The sequence below is a fragment of the Anoplophora glabripennis genome, unplaced genomic scaffold (genome assembly GCF_000390285.2).
Source record: "Anoplophora glabripennis isolate ALB-LARVAE unplaced genomic scaffold, Agla_2.0 scaffold46, whole genome shotgun sequence".
In the NCBI taxonomy this organism is placed as follows: Eukaryota; Metazoa; Arthropoda; class Insecta; order Coleoptera; family Cerambycidae; genus Anoplophora; species Anoplophora glabripennis.
Genome location: NW_019416736.1, coordinates 1,191,413 through 1,218,102, shown reverse-complemented (window position 1 = coordinate 1,218,102; position 26,690 = coordinate 1,191,413). Strand labels below are relative to the sequence as shown.

The window sequence follows — 26,690 nt, the reverse complement described above, 5'->3', positions numbered from 1 at the left end:
TGAAACCGACTGCCCGCTTGTTATTCAGTTCAACTCGCCTGTTGAATGTGTTTTCTTAAAGATGTAAATGACAGATTGTGTCTACATCTTGTTTAATAATTGCCAAGCAAATTTTGCCACGGTCAAATCGCGTCGCGACATCTTTTTTTCGGAGGCTTAAGCGCGGAAAGAGCGAACATACGCTGTTCTGCTTTGTTCTAGAAAACTGTATTTCCAGAGGTGTACAAACATCAGTTGAGAGAAGGTGGAGCGGACAGTTAAAACAAGGCACTCATTTCAAACTTTGCACATGATCTAGTCGCTTCTAGTAATAATAACGAAATTGTACCAAATTCCACAGGAAAAAAAAACAGTTTAGGCGTCTTTGTTGAGTTTAAAGTTTTAAAATTGAATGCAAATTGTATACCAATAGTGGAATATTACCTACAGAAATGGAAGCCTAGGTTATCTCCGTTTTATTTGTAGTTTTATTGTGAACTCGATTCGAACAGACAGGATTTCGTAGACGTAGGTTTTCGGTGACACAGACTATCGAACACATAGGATTTCGCACGCGTGAGATGTTCCTGTTTTATTTAAAATAATTGTAAGTTGGTCGTTTTATATACTAGTAAGAAATTACATAATATCTGAGCAAGCCACTGTAAGGTAAGTGGATTGTCTGTAAAAAAAGTAAATAAATAAAATGAGAACGTCGGTATTAGGTAAAACCATAAGGGTATTTTATTTACTCATATGGGTAAGACCAAGTCAATTTGCTTATATGTTTTTCTATGGAATTGATTGTCATGTTATCAAGATAATATAAAAATATAAAAAATAGAAATTTGTATAGATATTTTGACTTTATGAATTTGAGGATGGTGGTAAATCACACACAAAATGTAATGTTACACATTTATTAATGTCATTGAAATATATGGTAAATATTAATAATAAATAGCAATATATAAATAAAACAGTATTCAGTACATGGGATAAAACACGAGCCTTTCCAAAAAAAATAAATGCCACACAATCCACTAAATAGGTGCAACTCGACTTCTTGCAGAAGCGAATGAAGTTTGTAGGTAGGTACCTATTTTACCGTTTTGATGTATTTCATGGATTATTTTGCCTCGGTAATAATTTTTAAAATTTATGGTTACAACATGACTAGAACCTACAATTCTTGGAAACAATTAGTTATTATTCCTTCACGACATTTATTCTGCCTCTTTGTCAAGAAAGCCATCAGTTTATGTATGTTAAACTATACATTTTGAATTGTCAAAGCTTTTATAAAACCTAAATGTCGAGAATGAATAATATATTTAATGAGAAGAAATAAATGAGAGGGACCTGCTGATATGAAATAAATGACTACTTTTAGTAAAAATGTTAATCAGATTTTCTAATAGAGAAAACTTTTCAGCTGAAGAGATTTATTGTCGGTTATTTTTCATTGGTTGACTTTATTGTAGTAGTCAGTCTCTCTCAGATATTTTTGACCTCTCCGTTGGTGGGTATATAATTAGTTAGTATTTATTTAATTAACCTTACATTTTATTAAATGTCAGTTAGCTAATGTACAAATATTATTTAATTTCAAATACAATCAAGTATTCGTATTGTAGGTATATGAAAACAAAATAGATAAATCAATTTGAAGGTATGGAAAATTACCTAATTTATCGTACAGGGTGTAGCCTTAAGCATGGTATTTGTACTAAAATACATAATATCTCGAAAACGTTAAACGTCTACAGATCTACAGGGTATTCCATAAAAAAAATAAATTATGTCTATATCTCGAAAAAGAATTTAAAAAAATATTCGGTTTTACGATAGATTTGAGAGAACAAACGTGTAATATGTATTTCTAAAGGTCAAAGGTAGTTTCCATAAAAATATAACCCCATTTAGAGATACACCCTGCATATAATACATACCTTATATTATTTTTTCACAAATAGAAGATAAAAAATTCATTGTAAAAAGATATACAGGTAGTTATTTAAAAAATGCGTTGTTTTGGTTTGGCCAACTAAACGACTATTCGTAATATATTTTTTTTTACACATTTTATTTTCATTTGAAAATATTTTATAAAAAAATTAACATGTTAATAAGGCCCAAATAAATTTGTAACCAATACAGGTGTTCGACTTTGCAACGGATGATTATAATTTGGAACACATTGGTCAGTAACCACTACAGATGTCACCCTGCGTAGGTCAGATCTGGTCTTAGAATTTTTTGTTTCTAATTTTTAGTTCTGAAACGCAAAAATAATATTTCAGAGTGAAAATCTAGTATGCGACAGATTAAACACACGTTTCGGAATCTTGCGGTTGAGTTATCTTCAGTAACGGAGTGCAATCGGCCCACGGAACGACCTCCTCGCACTCCGGGAACTTCGCCAAAAGTAAATCCTGCTTCCTGGGGCTAGCAGGGGCGGATATCGCGTGAATGGCGGGATAGGGTGGCAGCGACAGACGGTAACATAGAGTCGGCACGCTGTTATAGGAAGGTTTGCTGTATTTGATATTTTTCTCGTCTCTGGCGAGCATTGATAACTGGGATTGAGCTAGGGTAGCCGCGGAGTTCGCCAAGTTTTCAATGCAGGGACAGGAGTTGCTAGAAGTTTTCCAAGCTTCGCTACAGCAGTCTGTGGAGTTCTCCAACAGCGAATTGACAGACTTTTTGCACGGGCTGTTGTCGAATATCACGTCGAGGAGCTTTTCTCCGTTTTTTCGTTCCAAGTTTTCGCCGCTGGCGAATCTGGAACACAATTTTTTTTCAAAATAATTGAATGTAACTTTACCAATTAAGACTACGTTCTTAACAAGACCTTATTCGCGGTACCCTCTTCAGTCAGTCAATTTTAGTATGAAAAATAATAGAGCCCATGGCAAAAAAATGTGTGATAGACTAGAGCACCATTTTCTACGTTTTTATGGTCGTTGAATTCGATTCTAGTGCCCGTTTGACGAAGTTTGCTCATATTCAAGGTTATTTGAAAGTCAACTCTTGTTTTTCATATAATTTTCTGACCTCGGATACTGAAAGAGTGATAAATTTGACGTTCGGAGATATGGCCGAGTTATTTTTTCATTTTCAAGGTCAATTGAAGGTAACATTCCCTTTCCGAACTTCTCAGGCTGGCATATTGTCAGGATAGCGAGATGCCGTGAAAATGACCTCTATAAAAGTTGTTTGGATTATCGGGGACCACCACTTCGTGACTTAGATTTGACCTTGAAGATTATTTTGATAAATGTCACTAAAATAGGACCCTGAGACGGTGAAATGATGCTTTTCGTATCCGTGATCTGGTTTTCTTCTTATCCTTATTCGAAAGTTTGGTCTTACAAACTCTTAGCCTGTGACCTTGGTTTCATAATTGGATCCACAGTGAGGTTATTTCAAATTCTGCTACCTCATAATATGCTGAAGATGGTGACGCTGCACCGAAAGGGGATGTGTGGCATGATTCATTCTACAGTATTCAAAGGTATTATATCAAGAAAACCAAGAGTTTACTTTAAAATAAGAATAACCTTGAACATTCAAAGTCAAATCCAGAATCATGAGATGATGGTTCCCAACGACCTAAACAACTTCTGTAGAAGTCATTTTCCCAACATCTCGCTATACTGACGAGATACCAACCTGAAAAGTTTGAGAGTGAGATTTGACCTCAACAGATCTTGAAAATGTTTAACTCTACCACAAGTCTAAACGTAAAATTTATCGGAGTTTCAAAATCCGGGGTTAGAAATGGTATTACTATCAAAAAACAAGAGTTGACTTTCAAATAAACTTGAACATTGCATTCAAATCAAGCTACAATAAAGAATTGAGCTCATTTTTGTATCTCATTTTTTCCTTTTGAAAAGGACTCATTCATCACAAAACGATCAGAGAAGTCGTTTGACAGGATTTGAAATATATGTGATATATACAGGTACGAAACATTAGACATATTTCAGAGACTACTTCGATTTTACTTTTGAAAAGTTGGGCAATAATGTTTTCGGGCATACCCTTCTGAACTAAAATAATGGCGTCCACCTAACGCTTCCGGATATACCGGAAGTTGACGTCATTTTTGTTATTTTAAATGGAACACCCTGTATATTATAGCAATTTTGTATTCTATGTCAATTTTTAAGTGAACTTCCATAAAGGTTTCCTATTCTTAAAGTTAAGCGTTTTTGATATATTTAATTATTTTCAAAAAAAAAAAAATTAAAAAATACTGCCTAATTCAAAAAGATGTGTATTTTACAGTAATAAAGTTAGAGTGATAAAATTTATAGGAGACATAACTAAAACTGTAAACTTCTCTGCTATAATTACAAAATGTCTTAATTTCATGCAGGGTGGTAGAAATTTAATGGCGAATTTAGTCAACTTTAAACCTTCTTTACTTATTTTTCTTACATGGAACATCCTGCATATTTTTGCGCAACCTGATGAACAATTTTGCTCTCTTTCGAATGGTTTCCTATACCTATTTCTTCTGGTTTTTAAGGTATTTACTGTTTTTCGTGCAGTCAACGGATATCACATAATTTCTTGTGAGGATGGCTGTGAAATTTTTAGTGGAACTTCAAAACAAGCAACTAATCTGTTACCAGTTTATTGTTGTCAATTTAACACATACAGTGAATATTTATTTCAGTATTACTTATTGTTAAAGAATGGAAAACGTTAACATTTATTCAAATGCTGACATTTTAAATTTATTATTTATTCAAGGAGAGTGTCACAAGATAATAAATACACCTTGCAAAGTATCTAATGAGAGATGCACTTATCTACAACATTTTACGAAGATATAGAAGAAGATATCATTAACAAATATATCGTATAAATCTGTTTTAAATTATTGTGTGTAATGCTGTGACAAATGAAAGAATTTGTTAAGAAAATTGAATTTTTAAATATCTTTTATACCTACATATATTTTTTATAATTTTACTAGAGAATTTTTTGAACTTCATATATCTTGTTATTTCTATTAAAATAATAGATAAGTATTAATTTAATGCGTATAATTTAAGAAATTAAGAATAATACCATATTAAGTAGAATACCATAGAATACCAGGTTTCAGAGCAATAATCGTCAGTTTTTAAGAAAAACTTTGACCCCGTATCTCGGAAAACGAATTATTTGCGGTTTATAAGCAAACTGCCATTATTTTCTCATGTAGAATCACCCCCTGAAATTTGTCGCACTTATTTACAAACACCCTATATATGAAACTTTTTCTTACTAGGTACTACTCTTTGCTTTTAAAATTTAATTTTTTTTTTATTTTCTTCCCTAAGGTAAGAAGGTAGGTATAGAAGGTAGGTAAGGTAGGTCTAGCTAAAGTCTAATTATTGTCTAACGCCCCCCTACAATTAAAAAAAATAATAAACTAAACTCACCTAAGTCTCTTAGGGCTCTCGAAGGACGAACATCGCAGCAAAGGGCTCCTGATAATGCTATTTTTATTCTTCAAGGAGCTCCTCGTGATGATGTAATGGCCGTTGCTATCCAATTGAGCGGTCTTTATGTTCTTCCCTTCAGCGTTGACCCTACGCCGTTCCCTTTCCTCCTTCCTAATTACCCGGAAATGTGGGTCTTCGCCCACTAACCAGTACGTCTTCTGGTCCCCCTTCCCTTTGATGGATATTATGCCTCTCTCGAGTAAGTGATACCCGCCTATCTTGGTCAGGAGCTCCTTGCAGGCCTTGCTGCAGTGAATTTTTAATGCTGAAACGACCGGTTTGATATAGGGCGTCAAAAAATAGTGTAACAAACAATATGGGCTAGTTTTTAAATGGCATGTCATTTTCTTTATACTGAAACACATTCTTTTTTCGTCACACTGTAGATGAGTGGTGGCGTCATCGATATTTCTTAAAAATGGGATTGCATAAATTTTTAGCCCGTTTTGATTGATTTGTTTAGTTTTTTTTCTAACTATATAAAAGTATGCCTTTGCATAACGAAATTTTTGAGAAATAATGTGAAAACTTTCAGTCTTTGACTTTAGTTTACGATGCTCGCTTTCTAAATCATAACAAATAGAAGGCGCTGGAAAAACAATTTTGTGCATACATCTATCTGTCACATATTCCTTTGTTTGTAATTGTTCAATTGTTGTCCTCCAGACATCCAAGCATATTCATGTGATTTATTTTTTATACCAAAATGCGTAGGTACTTTCTTTAAAATCTTGAAAACAAATTGAAATATAGAAAGAAAAAAACAGCAGTAACAAGATTTGCTGATGGTAATATTAGTTCAGTTACTCAGGGTTTTTACCTCCGAATTCTTTATAACTGAACCGATTGACTTGAAATTTCGACTGAATGTAGGGCCTCAAGGAACAAAACTTATATAGTGCCAAAGTGCGCTTTTGCCCTGGGGGTGGTTCCCACCCCTTCTTGAGGGTGTAAATTTTTACGCCCAAGATAACCAGGAATCGATAGAGGAGTCAATTTTAAGTAATAAATGTTATATAAAGTTTTTTGGATAATCCAATACTTTCCGAGTAATTCGTCATTGAAAATGTTGATTTTTTACTGGAAAAGTACTTGTTTTCGGACAGTTTTTTGCAAATAACTCTGAAACCATTGGATTTAACGAAAAAGTTGTAACGAACAAAAAGAAAGGTAATAAAAAAACAAATCTAATGACATTATTTTGTTTGTCTCTAATTGCAATATAAACCGAGTTATGGATTTTTAAACATTATTATATGTTAGCTAAAAACTAAATTGGAACCAATTAACATTAAATAACGCTAAAACCATAAATATTAGGAAAAAAACTATTTGAACCTTTTTAAAATTACTTTGAAAAACCTTTAAAATGAGCTGTTTTACAAGTCTTTAGAATCAAAATTAACGGAAATATGATCGAAATAACATGATAGTCTCATTTTTCAAAAATTAATAAACAAATCAGTGCCTTTGGCGACAGAATTAAAATTAAATGCAATCCATTTACAGATTTCTTCATTCATGTTCTAAGAATATGTTCTGGATCTTTGGCTCACTTACAAAGCAGGATTTCGAAAAAAAACTTAAATTTTGAAAATGTTAATTTTTCAAATTTTTGAAAAAAGTCGATTTTTACGCTGTAACTTAAAAATTAAAGGGTATACGAAAAAAATACAAGAGTAAAAAAATTTAGCTTTATTTTTGTTGAAGATTTTGCTTTTTTTATTCCTCTAAAATTAATATTAATCGAGATATCGCCATTTTAAGTTATCATATGAATGAGAGAACCACCCTTTTCGAGCCCTTTAAACCCTTCAAACTTAAAAATGAAGGGTTTAAAAAAGATCAACTCAACAGTTCACGTAGCCCTTACAATTCCCTGCAAAATGAGCCTTTGTGCGATTAAAAATCTTGAAAAGTAAGAAAGTTATCGTCAAAAAAATAATCACGTGTATAGGTGATAATTTTAGGAAAATTTAGGTCAAACAAGAATTTTGTAGCATTTAGATCTTTTTTTAACGACGAATAATTATTTACATATAATTATGTTTTTTTTTTGTATTTATTATTATTAAAAAGGAAAATAAAAATTTATAAAATACTCTTAATTTTGTGTGTGTGTATATATTAACAGTGTAGGAAAGTATCGATGGTCTATCAGAAGTTACGTGAGAGCGATAAAGTAAGCCATAGAAATCCATGTGATAGACAAGGATGGCTATAATGAAGGCGTCTAATAGTCAACGCCCATTTCGCCCTTCCACAAATAAGAAGTGGATCTTATTTGTGGAAGGNAATGCACATTTAAAATGTTTCTACTCTTTCAATAATATTTTTTCATTTTATTTTCGAAAGAAGGGGTATTTTTCAAGGGTTGAAAGGTTGCAATCGATAAAAAAGATTTTTTAATCAAGAAATCAATTTTAATTTGATAAAAATGCATGATTAAAACGTTTCAAGTTGAAAAAAAATATATATTGTTTTCATCCAAAGGGGTGGTTTTTAAAAGTTTTTCCGGATTGAAAATTAAGTTTTATGTTAGATAGCACATGAAATTACTCATATTGCCAAATAAAAAAGATTTGATAACATAAAATGCTTAATTTGTATTTTTTCTTTTTTTTTTCCAATAAGGTGTGGGTTTCACCCCTTAAGAACAAAAAGCACACCTAGCGCATATATAAGTTTTGAAGTGGGGGGTAAGATGAGCCTAATTCTAAATTTTGAGAAAAATCGATGCAGTTATAAAAAATTCGGAGATATTACTATATTTTCAGCTACAGTACTGGGCTATAAGCTATAAGTATGAAAATTACTTGTTTGTGTTTGGTCAACAGAGCCACTTTTTTTTATCACAATTTCTTTTACCGTTTTTTAAATATTTTATTAAAAATTTGAAAACATATCTTTCGGAGAAGTTAATTAATCTTCTTTTATTTATTTTACCTTTTCTGTTTCTAGTACTAATACCAACATAGACTTTGTTCTGCGTAGGGATTTACTTACGAATTCCTGTTGATTCCATTCGACTGGCAGTGTTTACAGTATCACCAAAAAGGCAGTATCTAGGCATTTTTAAACCCACAACTCCAGCGCAAACAGGTCCTAGAAATAATGAATTAAAAGATATATTAGTGTTGATAAAATTATAATTCAAAACGAAATTGGCTGTTTTGTTAAATATCAAGTATTTTATACTTTCAAATCTCTGTAAATTGTATATACTTGTACATACAGGACGACTCACAACTTATCCAAAAAAATTTTTGTAAAATCCTTATAGTTTCCGAAAAAAAAATGATTGACGTAGCAATATTTTCAACCTTTACATAGCTGGGCTACTGCAGTCTCTAGCGTCGTTCGCGTTGTGCGCTGTGCGCAATGCGTTCTTTTCCCGCGTCGCCCCAGACGATCCCGAATACTGAAATTCGATTTTAGTATTAACATTTTTGCGATAGTGTTTACACTAGTTTTTAAGTGTCAAAAATTACTTGCAACTCAGCGTTGATGGATATTGTTTTAATTTATGGTGAAGTAAGACAACATTTGTGTTATGGTGAAGCAAGACAACATTTGTGTTATGGAGAAGCAAGACAACATTTGTGTTAGTTCGTAGAAAATGTGTTTACACGTCGGTGGACAAAATTTTGGACAATTATTGTAACATCAGGTATGTCAAATTATTTTATTAATTAAAACCACAAATTAATTTTATTAATTAATAATAAAAATAGCGTCAGAAGCAGCTGAATTTGCTGTTATAAAATTTTATTTATTTCTTTCGATAGGAAAGAAAATATTTCAATTTTTGTCCGTATTGTCCGTTCGTTTTTTATTACACTTTGCCGCCATGCCTGTTGTCGACTGCATGCTTTATTTTGCGCAAGATCAGGTTTTACAGTGGATCAGTTTCCAGTGCCGTGCAGAAGTGTATTTTTAAATCATTTTCAAACCGCATTTATTGATTTTTTAACAAAATTGTATTTGTAAGAGTCACTTGTACATTCTAAATTTTTTTTGGATAAGCTCTGAATCACCCTGTATAAATGATCACAATTTAAGTCATAAGTTAATTTTAAATAAAATGCTTTAAAGAAAAGTTTGTGAAATAATAAATACTGACCTGAATGGATTCCTACTCTCAACATTAATTTCTCCGTCGGCCGATGTCTGATAGAAAACTGCTTTACTTCTGATAACAAATGCAGGGACATCGTAGCTATTTCAGCAGCATGTAGATTTTCGTTCCGGATTGGGAGACCACTTACCTAATAAGTAAAAAAAACTGGCTAGATATTATGCAAATTGAAATGGTTATTATGCATTTGGGTACGAATATTTTATATTAACTGTTTTATCGGTGTATTAAAAAGGGGAACTCAATAATCTTTTTGTGGAAGGGTATAAAATATTAAACTTTCATTAATCCATCGTTAGGAACGTTTCAACATAATTTTAAAGGAAGACCAAACAACGATGTCGTGAAACCTCGTCTCTAAAGTTCGGCTTAAGTGTATAATAATAAATACAAGAACGCCGCCTCAAACTTTGAGGCGAGAATATTGCTTATATCAAAATTTGTACGCACTTTTCTTGTTGAACAATAACATTTCGCTTTATTCACTCAAAATATTGTATAACAAACTTGCCTTGAAAAATAGATTAAATACTTTTCTAAAGAATTTGCCAAATGGATCAGAACAACTGAGAAATATTTGCGTAGGCATATCTCCGTTTAGGCGAATAATTTTTAAGGAAAAATAAAATATTTACCGATACTGACATACTACTTAATACGTGGTTTAATTTTCTCAAAAATTCTCGCATATTGCGAAAAATTCCAACTAAAACCTTTATTTCAATCCGCATTTATTTATATATACTTTTATGATTTTTATTACTATACAGGGTGACTCAGTCATAATGTCATTAATTTTAAGGGAAGATCGGGAAAATGAGTCGACTACGAATACGTGATTAAAAAAAAATCAAATCATTATTTAAACCCCTTTGCTGCTAACCACTGACCCACAAAGGTTTATCAAGAGCGAATCTTAACTTACCGTAATACGCGGTCATTAACCGAGCTTTTAATGCCTTTTTAATCCGTAGGAAACTACATCGAATAAACAGAGCTTTTTAGCAGGCACATAAAAGAATAAGATATTTTTTTACATTTTAAATAATAACAAGTATGATTTATTTGTTAATAAAAACAAATGTATAAGGTTAATTGTTTTCGAATGTTACGTTATACAATTTAGTATTCTTAATTAATATTGTTAATGTATTCACTACGTTTTATAATTGAGTATGAGTTTTTAGTATTATGTTCAGTTAATTATTCAGTTTGTAGTACGTGTACCTTAATGTGTACAATGATGCTTTTCAAAGAGTGCGGATTTAAAATAACAGTACGGCTAAAAAAACACTAATTCGTTCATAGCACTTTTTTATAATAATTTATTTGCAGGTGTGTGCAAAATCGATCCATTAATTTTAAAACATAAAATTTGTCCATAATTCTAGCATCTCTAACTTACCACCATGTATGCGTCTCCAATCGTCTCAACTTTGTACACGTCATAGTTCTCAATAATGGAATCGAAGCATGTGTACAAATCGTTCAAAAAGTCCACAACCTACAATAAAAATATCAGACTTAGCCAGAGTACTACTAGTTGTTATTTCCATTTTTTCTAAATATTTTGATTAGGTATCTAGAACAACCTGATACATTTGATTCTACTTTATTAACATTCATTTTAGTTAAAAGTTTTGCAATTTATCGAGAATACAGATTATAGTATGAACGAAGAGAGGAACCAAGCTCTTAACGGTATTTTATTATCTACTCAGTGTTTACAATGGCACTCCAAAATGTTAATCTTAGTTCTTGCTAGTAAAAGTTTTCTCATAAACTTCTAATAGAGCATCCAGAATACGGAATATAATAGATTTCGTCTTGAAAACTTTAGGAACAGATAGAACAAGTGAAAACAAATAGACTGATATAGAGGGTGATTCGCAATTCATCTAAAAAACTTTGAGGATGTATGTACGTTAAAAACTGAATCGATATCACCAAAAAGTTATAATAAAATGTTATACAGTACGCACCTAAAGTATGGAATAAATTCAGTAAAAACGAAACAAATTTTCCTCGAACAGGTCGATTTTTAATTTAAAAAATACATATTTTAGCATAAAAGCCGATTTTCAACCGTCATTTGTTTTCGAGTAATGACGTCATTGACATTTTTTAAATAGCAACCCCCTTTTTTGTCTTGATTCTGAAAGATCGTTTCATTGTCGATCCGACAGTATTAAAATGTTGCCATCGTAAGATAAGATAAGATAAGAATAGGAAAGTTTTCGAGTAAATGACGATTGAATGTTATAAAACCCAAATCAATTAAAATAAAGCAAAAACGTTATCAAATTTAGTTTTTAGAAATTCCTGAAGTTTTTTATGGGTCACGTAGGTGTAAATCTTTACAAAGTGTTACTGTCATACCGACTTTCTAAGTATTGTAAGCGATATAAAAATTATTGTTGAATTTAAAGTATTATGGCACATTTAACTGTCACACAAACAATTGAAATTTTAATTCTTATCGGATGCGGGGATAAGACTAGAACGCAGCAGGAAGTTTGCGATTTATTTAATGAAAAACATCCAGATCGCCATATCAGCCAATCAACATTCAGTAAGGTAGAATCTAAATTTAGAGAAACTGGCAATGTTATAGATATTTCAAAACCTGGACGACCAAGCGTTAGTGAAGATCACAAACAGAACATTGTGATAAGTATGATAGATAATCCTCATAATACTTCACGATTGGTTACATTAAACAATGAAATTAGTAAGATCACAGTGCTACGTATCCTGAGGGAGGAAAAATATCATCTTGTGCAGGAACTCAATGAAGACGGTCCCGACCGCCGCCGCTTACACTTTTGTGAAATTATGATGGATTTATGTCAAGTAAATAGAGATTTACACCGCCAAATACTTTTTTCAGACGAGGCCACGTTTTGTCTCAATGGTACAGTGAACCGTCAAACATGCAGGTATTGGAGTCGGGAAAATCCTCATTGGATGGCAGAGACACATACCCAACACCCCACAGAAATTAAATGTGTGGGCTGGAATAGTTGACAACAGAATAGTAGGGCCTTTCTTCTTTGAAGGAGCCCTTACAGGAGAAAGATATTTAGAGTTTTTACAAAATGACCATGTTCCAGCGCTTGCAGTAATTTTTCCTAACGATAATGACCCTGATATTCCTGATGACACCATATGGTTTCAGCAAGACGGTGCACCTCCGCACCATGCGTACCCTGTTCGAGATTTTCTGGAGAATTGTTTTCCTAGGAGGTGGATCGACGAGGACCGATAGAATGGCCCGCGAGATCCCCAGATCTTACACCCCTGGACTATTTCTTATGGGGCTACTTTTAGTTCAAAGTGTACGTTAATAGACCACATAATTTAGAAGAACTCCAAAATTTTAATATAGATGAAATACACAAAGTTACCCAAGAAATAATTCATAATGTGCAAGAATTTCTACACAGACTTGCGTATTGTCAAGAAGTCGGTGGGTGGCAATTCGAACACTTAATTTAGGTAGAAAACTTAATGAATTTTATTTGCTTGACATAGGAATTGTTATTTTTTTATAAAACCGTCTTTCAGAATCAAGAAAAAAATAGGGGGTTGCTATTTAAAAAAATCTCAATGACGTCATTACTCGAAAACAAATGACGGTTGAAAATCGCCTTTTATGCTAAAATATGCATTTTTAAATTAAAAATCGACCTGTTCGAGGATTTTTCCCAAAAAAAATTGTTTCGTCTTTACTAAATTTATTCCATACTTCAGGCGCGTACTGTATATTTCGTGAAAAAAATGTTACAAGTTGTACTACGTAGCTGGATGTCTGTAGTGTGTTTATTAAATTATATCTTGATTAATACCATATGTAGAACGACGCACAATTAATGGAATATTGTTTCAATTTACGGCGAAGCAAGACAAAATGCATTAACAGCTTTCCGCTATGTAGAATGTTTTTCGAGAAGACTTATTACATTGACTATGCGTACATTGAGCATGGTCAGAATAGTTTTGTGTCTTTTTTAATTTTTATTATTATTATTATTTAAATTGTCAATCACCCTCTCTAAAGAAACTTCACTTATGTATCACAAAGAGTGATCTTTCTTGTTTACAGATTTTTTGATTTTGTAATATTCAATATAGGATTTCATTAAAACATCAAATACGTTTTATTAAAAACTCAGGTCCAATATTACTTTCTACGGAAACATATCCAGTTCTGGTAAACATTTATATATCTTTTTATCCCTGGATTTTTCCGGTCTTTAAAAGCAAATACTACAACAACGAACACATAAAAGTATTCAGTTTTTATGAAGGCGAAGCGGTAACAGAATTTACCTGCAGAGGCGTACTCTCGGCTGACATGGTTGTAAAACCAACTATGTCGCTGAAATATATAGTAACGCAATCGAAGCTCTCAGCTTCCACTTTGTTCCCCTTCTTTAGTTGTTCTGCAACTGGCCGAGGCAGCATTTCGAAGAGTAGAGCCTCTGAAAAGGATTAGGATTTTTAAAAGACGAGAAATAGCTCACTGTAAATACCTATTTTTTTTTAAGTTTTAACTTTCTCTCAAGTGCAATGGTTGAAAAAATTATAGAAATGTTCATTTACAATATTAATAGTGCTTAAATTATATCCAGAAATTTTTAATTAAACCTGACATTTTGAAGTTAAATATATATAAAAAACATGACAGCCATGCTCTTTTGACATTAAGTCCAAGTGTCGAAATTATTGTATAGTATTTCAAAATTTTTCGTTTCGGTAAAGAAGATCAGTTAGTACTTGTAAAATAAGTTGAAAGTTTAATACTTAAAAATATCAAAAAGTCTTAAATAAGAGTATGGAAACAGTTTGTCGAGTTCTGCAGTGAAAAGAAAAAACATACAAGTCTTTGATGATCTTGAGACGACCTTTAAATAACTTCGAAAAAAAACCGGTGTGAAGACAATAGTCAAAGTTAGCAGCTAATTTTCCCGAACTTAGCCGAACTCGCCACAAAATCAAAGAAATAAGAACAGAAGCCCAATTGACCCTCTTCCTTTGGGATCAAGATACCCTAAATAGATAACGGTGCAATTTTTTCCATATTGCTTTACATGAATAAGCATGAAGAGACGGGGAAGGATTTCCTAACTCCAAATCCAAACTGGAAGGAAACAAATTGAAGGGGATGATACAAGAACTGCCCAGTTGGAAAGAATACTACACAGGGTGATCCACAACTTATCCAAAAAAATTTGGGAATAGATGCGGCATGAGAAATGGAGTCAAGCATTACATCACTGGACAACTGTAGTCGCTAGTGTCATTTGCAATACGCGTGGAGAGCCACGTGGCCTCAGCGATACCGAACTGAAATCCGATTTTACAATCTGCGATAGTGTTTACAATAGTTTTTTGTAGTTAGTGTCAAAAATAGATTTCGTGTGTGTATAGCAACTCGGAGTTAATGGATATCGTTTTAATTTTTAGTGAAACAAGACAACATTTGTATTATGGTGAAACGTTTGTGTTATGATGAAGCAGGACAACATTTGTATAGAAACTGATATAGGAATTGGCACTAAAAAACTAAAACAGTAATTCATTCTTCAACATTATTATTACAGTATTAAACAGCCAGCCAATCAAGATAATTCAAACCATGAGAAAGAGTAAACATCAATAAGTTTAATCAAGACCAAAATATGTATAACAAAAGATAACACTAACAATAAGACAGAAAATGTCGAGGTTCAAACCAATACACAATCGGTTGTAATAACTGTGTTGATGTTACTAATTAAGTATTATTATAATAAGTAATTTTGTATTAATTACAATTTGTCTATTCAAATTATTTAATCCAATAATTTTTTATAAGATTACTAAAAGCATTATTTGTTGTTAACAAAGAAAAATTACTCAGTAATTGTATTTGTCCAACATAATAAATTAAAATTAAGACAGATATTTTTCTACATATAACTCAAATAAAATTGGAACCATATTTAAGAAAAAAACAAATTACTAATTATCACCAGTTTAAATTGCATAAAAAACGAAAATTTTCAATGTAATTTAGTCAAGACAAAAATTTCGAAATGACTTTTTCGTGTGGAGGTGTGATATTTTCAATTCAAGAAATTCAATTTTTTTCTAGGTTTAGAAAGTTTCATTGTTGCTGTCATAATTCGTAAATTATTGAATAACTATACTAGTTACTAGTTGTAGTAATTGTACTGTCCATTAATAACTAACAATTAGTAACTGTTAATTTCATATGTATTGAAATTTTACTAACTAGAGCTTAGTGTGAGGTCCATTTACAGTCTTTTCGATATCAATTGAAGAACCAAGAGGTTGACAGTATATACCAAGTTCGGTCGCGTATGCAGCAACTCGGCATTGAAATATTTGAAAAACTTGTTCCCATATTTATTTAGCCATACCCATATACAGGTCTGGTCGAACTAAACGTGGTGGTGGTAGAAATGTCCAGAAGAATGCGAACGCGGGCAAACGAAATACAAAGACAGCTGCATTGGGCCACTGGGCAGTAAATCTCAGCTGTTGACAAGTGGTTGACAGATTGCCCAGCAGTGCAGTGCAGCAATTTGGTGTGATTCAGGTAATTTTAATTTATTATAGGTACCTTCTATTAATCATTGATATTACAATTGCAAAAGGGATAAATAATATTATTACTACATGGCATTTTGGAGACCTTTTGAAACGGAATAAAACGAAATTTACCAACAATATAATAAAATTGTTTGAGGACATAAATAATTAAAAAATGTTGTTGGCCAAATAAACACATAATAGAAATTTTCATACAAATTATTATATTTTTTTACCTTTAGCAGAAAACTCTTTTAGGGACGCCTATGAAAGTCATTAAATTTTATTGCCAGGCGTTTTTTACATGTTCAACTGACTTCGGAAACACTATACCTACCAGTTTTCTTCTTTTCTTCTTGCAACTGATCCGTACGCTCGTCTACTAATACCTCCAAATTATTGGCATACTTCTCCATCATCGCCATCATATTGTCGAAAATGTTCGGTTTCCTCAAAACAGAATTATAAATTATTATTAATACTAATACTCTGCGTCGTAAACTTCACACCTACACAGTGTACAAACTTATGAATGATTAATAGTCGATGGTTCCATAAAGTTTATTGCGAAATTCCTTTCTAATAAGTAATTAAGGGAAAGGAATTTGCAACTTGGAATATGTACTCGTTAGTTGTCGGTTGAAATGTTCAATTATAACGGCGATAGTGAATGATTTATGGACACTTTTAGTAGGTACATTGCTGATGTGTATCAAGAAATACTATATTTAGTTTTCATTGGGTCCTATATTATTGTAAATGTCTCACATTAATAACAATAGCATTAACGTTTCTTTCTTGATTATTTTTTATTTTAATACTTTACAGCTAAAGTATGTAGAATTTAATATTGCCAGAGAAGTGCATTAAAAGTTTCCAGAAGTTGTATCTACCCTATAAATATTCAACACGACTTTGCTCTCTAGAAATGGAGTTCCCCTAATCATATTTAAATGGTATTTAGTTTATAAAATTATGAAGCAACATTTAAAATATTAGTAAGGTTACTTTACCCATATACTTTTTTTGTCATGGTAATAATACTTAGCTAAATACATCTACATATACAGGGTGTCTCACATTTAAGTAGCAGGACTTCAGGAATCAGTAGAAGACCTCATTTTAAGTCTAAAAGTTCCAATATATATGGGTCCTAAAACGCTTCGTTTCTGAGATACAAGGCGTTCAATTTTATTTTTGTTTTATTTATTTATTTTTTAACTAAATAACCGCTGACAAAAAAAATCATCATGTTGCGGCGAAAGACTTAGTATTTGAGGGCAAATAATTTGACACAGAAAATCATCGCATATTAGTTCCAGTGGTGGAGATAGAGGGGTCTCTATGCATATTTTTATAAAAAAAAGTATAGCCGATTTGATATTTTGCAAATGTTTTCGAAAAATATGAAAGAGCATTCAATTTTACCCAGAAAAGGCCCTCTTGTCCAAAGTCGATAGGAGGTGGCGTTTTCAAGAAAAACCGAAAATACTGTTTAGAAGTCAAATAATAATTTTTAAACATTGTGTTACAACTAAATTAAATATGTAGTTCAAAAATTCGGTTAAAATTGTTTTTAATTAATTAAATGAAAATAAATACAAAAATAAATAACGAAAACCATATTACATCAAAGCAAATGTTCGAAATGTAAACCATTTTCTTCGATACATAACTGACACCGACGCTGAATAGAACGTCTCATTTGAATTAAGTTATTGTCTCTGATTTCACTGCATGCGTTCCGAATCCGACGAATAAGTTCATCCCTTGTGTCCACAGTAGTGGTATAAACTCTCTCTTTAATAAAACCCCAGAGGAAAAAATCTAGGGGTGTCAGATCAGGGGATCGGGGAGGCCATGCAACGATACCCCCGCGGCCAATCCATTTTTCGGGAAAGTGGGTGTTCAACCAGTTCCTGACATTTCGGCCAAAATGAGCTGGACAGCCATCAAGTTGAAACCATGCTCGCATTCTTAAATTCAGAGGAATTTCCTCCCACATGTTGGCACTCTCGGTCTCTAAGAACTCTAAGAAATTCGCAGAATTCAGTCGTTGAGGTAAGATGTAAGGGCCGAAAAGACAATTGTTATAAACGCCGAGCCAAATATTAACACTAAATTCGTGCTGAAAATTTCGTGGTCTGATTGCATGCGGGTTTTCATGTGCCCACTCATGCTGATTGTGTAAATTTGTCACACCTCGACGAGTAAAACATGACTCGTCGGTCCATAATATGTGTGATAAAAAATTTCCGTCGTTTTCAATTGAGTTAAGAATCCACCGAGAAAAAGCTATTCTATGTTCCTCGTCACCCGGACGTAAACCCTGAACAGGTTGTAAGTGGTAGGGATGTCTATGATCTCGTCTTAATGTTCTAGAAATAGTGCACCTGGAAACACCAATAATCCTGGAAATTTTTCTGGTACTCGTCGTGGGATCTCTGTCAAATTCGTGCAAGATTCGCTGATTCCTCCTATTTCTGCCAATATTAACGTTAATTATGTTGCGATCCCTATGGACCAGATTCAATCCGTCATTAGCGAAACGTTGATGAATATTAATAAAAACGTGTGGATGCGGCTGTCTTCTATTAGGAAATCGTCTCCGATATTCCCTAGCAGCTTCTGCCGAGTTCCCATTGGCAAACCCGTATACGAAGTGAATATCTGCGTATTCTTGGTTCGTAAACTTAAACGGCATTTTGAATTTGTTGCAATTTTTTTTAATACTCTACACACAATTAGAAACTATAATAAAATAAGCGCAAATGTCAATATTAGAATGACATTTCAAGTCTGATTTGATTTCTAAACAGTATTTTCGGTTTTTCTTAATTTGACTTCTAAACAGTATTTTCGGTTTTTCTTGAAAACGCCACCTCCTATCGACTTTGGACAAGAGGGCCTTTTCTGGGTAAAATTGAATGCTCTTTCATATTTTTCGAAAACATTTGCAAAATATCAAATCGGCTATACTTTTTTTTATAAAAATATGCATAGAGACCCCTCTATCTCCACCACTGGAACTAATATGCGATGATTTTCTGTGTCAAATTATTTGCCCTCAAATACTAAGTCTTTCGCCGCAACATGATGATTTTTTTTGTCAGCGGTTATTTAGTTAAAAAATAAATAAATAAAACAAAAATAAAATTGAACGCCCTGTATCTCAGAAACGAAGCGTTTTAGGACCCATATATATAGGAACTTTTAGACTCAAAATGAGGTCTTCTACTGATTCCTGAAGTCCTGCTATTTAAATGTGAGACACCCTGTATAAAAAGACGAAGGGATACTTACATTCCTTTCCTCAAAGGCCTTAACTTAGTTCTTATGCTCTTAAAATCCGGCCTGTCTTCGGGATTCTCAGTCCAGCATTCCTTTAAGCAGTCCCTTACAAAATCGAAACTATTTTCCAGCGATTCCAGAGGTGGTCTGCAATTTTTAAAGGTGTTAAGTGAAACAAATTAAAAAAAAAATCGTATCAAATGAATTCAAGCTGCTAACTGCTGGTACTACGGGAAACAACAACTATATGGGCTACATGCCCAACTATTATTGGATTATACTTTGCTAATGCTTATTAGAGAGTTAGCAATAAAAATTATCCAAAATAAAATCTAAAATTGAAATGTTTAAATAATAATAGTCCGGGACAGTTAGACGTAAAAAAACGGAATAAGCAAACTTTTTTACTTTGATATTTTTTACAGTATAGTGTAGGTTTTGAGGTCAGAAAACATGTCACACACGCAACCACCAGCGTTTTGAGATATACAGGGTCGGAAAGTCCCCATGGTTCATCGGCTGTTACGTGAGAGCGATAAAGTAAGTCATAGAAATCCGTGCGATAGAGAAAGATGGCTATAATGAAGGCGTCTAATAGTCACCGCCCATTTCGCCCTTCCACAAATAAGAAGTGGATCTTATTTGTGGAAGGGCGAAATGGGCGGTGACTATTAGACGCCTTCATTTTCGTCATATTTCTTTATCGTACGGATTTCTATGACTTTCTTTATCGCTCTCACGTAACAGCCGATGAACCTTGGGGACTTTTTACAGGCTGTTACAAATTCGCTTCTCACATAGGGATCTCGGAAACGGTAAGAGATACGAATTAACTTAAATGGGGGCAAAAGTTGCGTAATCAGGGGATCAACATTATGCCTCTAAAAAATCAAGGCTAACATGATTAGTTTTCGCAATATTTGAAAAACACCGAAATTTTGGAAATCCGTTTTTGTTTAATTTCAGCCTTGTTTTAGGTGATATTGAAAAAAGAAGAACACTTTCTCATGGCAACTTTTTGCCCTCTATCGAATGACATAATTGATTTTTATATGTAACTTTTCGTCACTCCAGGACTATCATCAACTTAATTTTTTTAAATACGACCTTGGAAATTTTATTACATTTTTTGGAAGCCTTCATGACCCCCAAGCTCAGCTGTCTCAGCTCGAATCAGATTCAGACGTTTTGTCTCGAAAAATTAATCTTCAATGTATTCGTTCCAAATTTATCTAATTTTTTAAAGATTTCTATGTTTCTTGTGTCGTTAGCTACTTCGCATCTTTTAACGTTTCTGAGATCCCTATAGTGAGAAACGAATTTGTAACAGCCTGTATATATGATTTTTCGCATTTTTTGACCAAAAACTGCCAATATCTAAATGAAGATGGATTTTTTGGAAAATAAATTTCAAATAAAAATTGTTCAATTTCTTCAAAATAGTCCCTATGAAAATTTCGATTTTCCCAATAGTTTTTAAATGAAGTACAAGTTATGTGAAAATTAATGTTTTGGAGCCAAAATAATGGTGAATTAATTTTTAAATAAGAAAAGTGGATTAGAGAAAAGAAAATTACGGAAAATTCTTGGAAATCATATATAGTTTTCCGAGGTTTGCATATTTATAAGCATCAAACGTATCATTTTATAGGTTTTCAAAGATGTACATCAGGAATTAATTATGGTTTTTTAATATCTTCCAGAAATTCACAATAAAATTAAAATAATCCTCATTAGTATAATTTAAACGATCCCCAGGCATTTTTATTTAAATTTTCGGCATAAACTATTCAGACACAACAATGATTTGACAACTAACTTGACAAGTGTTATGTTATTTCAATTGTTTTTGGAGTGTCATGGCCAATTTGACGACAGGTCTGATACGAGAAAAACTGCTCAAAAAATACGGCAACCCTAACAATGCTTATATGGCTTGAAAGGAAATTTCAATCTGCATACGACAGAGTAAAAAAATATAGGGTTTTCCATTTAAGTTAACAAAGTTATAGATTTGAAGTTATAAAAATGAAACACCTAGTATTAAATGTTTTAATTTGTTGGCATGCCATAGTGTTACTTATGCCTTTTACAGGTATCAAAAATCCACTTGACATCACGCTCGTGAAAATAGTTACTAGCATCTCCGCGGACCCTTGCATCTGTCAAATTTTTTCTTTAAAAATTAATACCTATCTCAAAATCTATAACTCCTAGGTATAGGGAATATTTAATAAAGTGACCCACAAACAGGTAGAATACGAAAACGCAATAGTATCCTATTTAAAATAACGAAGTTGGTGTCGACTTCCGGTATAACCGAAAGTGCTGGAGAGTTCTAGATATTTTAGTTGTGTTTGTCCCGGGGACATTGCAATGTTGCCAAATATTCAAAATTTTAGGAGCAGTACTTTCCTAGATATCGATCGACGCAATTCCCGGTGGGACACCCTGTATATTGTTTTTGCAGCTCTAGAAAATCCCTTTCCTATTGTCATCAAATTTAAATCTTCGATTTCATCATATTATAAATTTTTATTTTTTAATAATCAAAGTAAAAAAAATCGGAGAACATATTTTTTTGGAAAATATTAAAAAGAGCATAATTAATTCGTAATATACACCGTCAAAAACCTATAAAATGATACGTTTGATATTCATAAATATTCAAATGTGAAAACTATATAAGATTTTCTAAGAATTCTCCCCAATTTTCTTTTCTCTAATTGAGTTTTGTTATTTAAAAATTAATTAACCATTAGTTTGGCACTAAAGCATTAATTTGCATATAGTTCTGATTTTTACCACGAGATACAATACCCATTGTACAATAGTTTTATATGAAAAATTAAGTTTTGTACGTTCATGTTGGCAGAACAACAAGTGGATAGTCTAGAAGAGGTAAAAGTTAATTTGACTATACTGTTATTGAAAATAATTTGGAAGATTCTCGACATAGAATATACAAGGTGTTAATGAAGCATTTAGTCAAACTCAAACATGAGGTAGCATGTGTCATTTTAAATAACTGAGCCGAATACTGTCCTTAATTTCTTATATTTATAACTTAAAATAATGTTTACTATTTTTGTATTCTTTAACCGAAGAAAATATATTTAAAAATTATAGTTTAATTTTTCTGGATTATATGAAATAATAGAGTTATAAAATAAATAAATAAATAAATAAATAAATAATAGAATAATAATAAATTCAGAAAAATTAATTTTTTAAAAATCTTGTTTTTTTTTTGTTGTTTGAGTTAGGTTAATATCTTTAAAACGAAGCAAAAATGTGAGAACTAATAATAAAATAAATGTTTGTAGCGTATACTAAAACCGCCAGCTACAGTATAATAAATACACTATCTTCCAATATACCAAAATGATTAATATCGCGACATTTTATACAAGCTGCCCCACAATAAATATCACTCGCAACATTAACCCCATCATCCGACTTTATTTTATGCTCCCATCATAAAGTTCCACCCCGCCGGCTTAAAATAGAAGCAAAATTCATTTACGGTCGGAACTTCGCGGTGAATAATGTAAAAATGTCAGCTAACCTGAAAGGACTGGCAGGATTAACGCAGTGGATGACTTTGTTCAGGATCTCCGCAGCGGAGAGACTGGTATCCCCAAATGGACCGTGCCGGCTGTGTAGCTCGTACAATATGATGCCGAAGGAGTAGACGTCGCCCTTTTGCGTTCCGCTGGGGTGGTCCTTCGACAGGAACGACTCGTTGGTCCGTAGAAGCTCGGGGGCACGATATAAGAGACCTGTAAGGATATCATTTGTTTCAATCATTGACGTAAAGTCGGTAACTTGCCACATATTTGTCAAACCTAAACAAGTGCAGTCTAACGTGTTCAAATGCCGTATCGTGTGGATGGTGCATGTCAGTTTTTACCAAGTATTTTTTTCAACCTCGTTGAGTTTAGTAACTACGAAAACGATAACTTGACAAATGTCTTTTTATGAATAAGGTACAATACGCATGTCTGGGATCTTGGGTAGGGATGAATGTAGATTTAGTTGGGCCTTTACGTCAGGTATTACAGTCGACTAAATTCCAGTGGCGTATATATAAATATTTTAAAATAATTTTGGTATCCTCTTTGATTTATTTTTACGCTATATTTCTACGGATCCATTGTACATCTCATTATTTGGTGACAATCAGCCTGTGTACAGGGTGTGGCGTGTATATTCTATAAAAATTAAACTACAGCTTCCTGATGATATTTGTAATAGAAAAGTCTTATACGAAAAAGTTCTATCTTCGCGTTTTTTTTTGGAAATTAATTCATTTATTAAACAAAAATGAAGGGCAACCCTGTGTTATTTATTAAAAACTTTGGAAATGTTTTTATGCTACCCGAGATGCAACCTTATAATTTAAGTCGGTATAATCTAATACTAGTAATACTAAAGGAAGGCTAGGTTACATTGTCAAAAAATGCGTGCAGTCAACTGATTTTGTATTGGTATTGAATTCATTATTCACTTAATTATTAAATATTAAGCATCGTCCATCGACCCATCAGTGTTAAAAAGTGAAAGATTCCAGACGAAAGTTTTTAGTTTGTAGTTCCACGATAGTGACAGTTTAATTTTTAAAAAGAAGTAAAAAATAAGAATAGCGTGCCGATTACATTAAAAACGAGATTCTTATTTCTTACTTTGCTTAATTTTTTAGTTTGTGCACAAACTAGTTTTCCAATGAACCGAGAAAATAATGCATTCACTATTTCCGAACGTGTCGATATGGTGTTAGTGTATGGTGCAGCCGGAGAATGTGCTCGCGGCGACTAGGTTGAACCGGGAACGACGACCACAATGTCACCCCCCATGTGCAAATACAATCCTACTGTGAGTTCAGTAGCTGCGAGATACGGGAAGTATTATTCCTCGAGGAGAAGGACCTGGTCAGCAGTGAACCTTAATGTTGAAGATGCAGTGTTGGAAAATCTTGACGAACACCCCACAATTAGTACTCGACGACTCGCACAGCAAGTAGGAACCTCATCTCGTACCGTACATCGCTTCTTAAGGCGCCAGCTGTTGCACCCCTATCATCCCCCGGATTGTAATCAACGAATGCGTTTTTGCAGATGGTTTTTACGGCAATGTGCCAATCAAGTAGACTTTCCTGCTTATGTTTGTGTAACAGATGGGGCGACATTTACCCGTGATGAAGTGAATTTCCATAATATGCACATATGGGCCGATGAAAATCCTCACGCGATTAGGGAAACTCATTTTCAACATCGGTTCTCGGTAAATGTTTAAGCTGGCATAATAGGCGATGTACTTGTGGGTCCCTATTTCTTTGAAGGACGAATAAATGGACCAACATATGCTGACTTTTTGGAGAACCGGTTGCCTGAATTATTGGACGATGTGGCATTAGGTGCAAGTTCTGACACGTATGTTTTATCTTCAAGATGGGTCTCCTCCACACAGTGCTCGAGTAGTAACGACACTTTTAAATGTGAAATGTTTTCTGAGCGATGGATTGGACGCTTTGGTCCTGTGCCCTGGCCACCTCGGTCACTCGATCTAACTCCAATGGGCTTTTATCTTTGGAGTCACTTGAAGTCATTGGTTTACAATACTGCAGTTGCTACGGTGGAAGAATTGCGAAACCGTATACTTGAAGCTGCTGACAGAATTAGGAGAATACCTGGAATTTAGGAAAATATTCGCCAAAATTGGGTGCGTCGTTGCCATGCCTGTATCCGCGTTAATGGGGATCAATTTCAACATTTTCTCTATAAATGGTAAGTTTTATTTCATTTTGTTCATTATTTTAATGGAGTTTGTTTAGTGCACACAGTTGGCAACTACAGATGCTTACGGATGTGGTTTTGTTTGCCAACTCTTGCAGTAACAACAATGCATTTAAGATAGTAATTACTATTAATTATTATAATACAAAAATATCAGTTTTTTTTAAATATCTATTTTTCTTAGTTTGTACTTTTGCATTGAAAAATTCCCCAAAAATTGAGAAGTATCTTTCTATCTTTCAACAACGGTTTGTTTACGCGCCTGGTCTACAGCACGTAACTCATCGTACAGCACACGGATACGACCGTTCCAGATAAATATTTTGATCCATAATTGAACTTTAATTTACGAAAAAAAAAACGCAAAAATAGAATTTTTCTACTACAAGAAATCGCTAGGAAGCTGTAGTTAAATTTTTATAGATTATACACGCCACACCCTGTATATATAGGTAGCTTGCTGGTTGGATATAAAACTTTAAAATAAACTTTTGTACAATTCGATTTGTGTTGGTTTATTTCTACCTACAAACCTTCGGTGAAAGACACAGTATCCGGAAATGAATACAAACTTTTTGAGATAGCTCATGTTGCTCCGGACAGGACCAAAATAGAAGGCAATAACATTAAGATTCCAAACAAACAATAAGTAAAAAGGAGGGCAACAGATAAAGTAGAAGGTTTTCTTTGGAGAGCTTAGTAGAATTCTGCCTTAGGAAATCTTTTGATATCAGGATGACTACGTTGTTAAGCACCTGCGACATTTTAAATAGAAAATAGAAAAATCCTTCTAGACGGCGAGCGGTTATAATGGTTGCGGATTCGTACAAAAAAACCCTTCGTAAGAAATCTTAACAACCTTTTTTTTGTATTAATGAATGAAATGGGTATACTGGATACGAATTCTTTGCACGACAGCGTTAATCTTTTCTTCATCGCTACACTTTAATTAAATTAAAATCTAATCAATTTGTTCCCCATTGTGATATTACGTTTTTAATTCTATGTTGAACGTGTTTCATGCACAATAAGTTGATTTCATTTTTTTATATACTCAGTTGTCACAAACGCCATGCCACCTGCATGAACAGGAGAAAACAAACTAGTTATACGTCACATGAAAATGCAGGATTTGTTTTGCCCAGATATTTCGTTGGAATGGAATATGAGTTTGTAAGAAACCAGAATTTTTTGCGTACCACACAAATATACGTTAAATAATAGCTATACCAGAAAAATTAATAAGTTTTCGACGTGACAATGTTTTGGACAAAGTAAATTTTCGTTTAGATTAGATTAGAGTTTGAACGTGAAAAAATTATTAGTAGACATTTTACTGTACTTTATGACGAGGTAGGGTATGTAACAGATAATAACGAG

At 33.0% G+C, this 26,690-nt stretch overlaps 1 protein-coding gene across 1 annotated transcript in view; it reads right to left on the bottom strand.

Annotated features, from left to right (window-relative positions):
- Positions 1–2,028: 2,028 nt before the first annotated feature.
- Positions 2,029–26,690, bottom strand: part of LOC108904225 (guanylate cyclase 32E) — a 102,944-nt gene continuing 78,282 nt past the window's right edge. The window contains exons 15-23 of the mRNA XM_018706691.1: positions 23,084–23,297; positions 19,528–19,662; positions 16,562–16,674; positions 13,957–14,108; positions 11,030–11,128; positions 9,610–9,754; positions 8,493–8,591; positions 5,424–5,751; positions 2,029–2,763 (exon numbers count right to left, since the gene is read on the bottom strand). Of these exons, the coding sequence (XP_018562207.1) occupies positions 2,307–2,763; positions 5,424–5,751; positions 8,493–8,591; positions 9,610–9,754; positions 11,030–11,128; positions 13,957–14,108; positions 16,562–16,674; positions 19,528–19,662; positions 23,084–23,297 (1,742 nt within the window). The 3' untranslated portion in view covers positions 2,029–2,306. The remainder of the gene's footprint in view (positions 2,764–5,423; positions 5,752–8,492; positions 8,592–9,609; positions 9,755–11,029; positions 11,129–13,956; positions 14,109–16,561; positions 16,675–19,527; positions 19,663–23,083; positions 23,298–26,690) is intronic.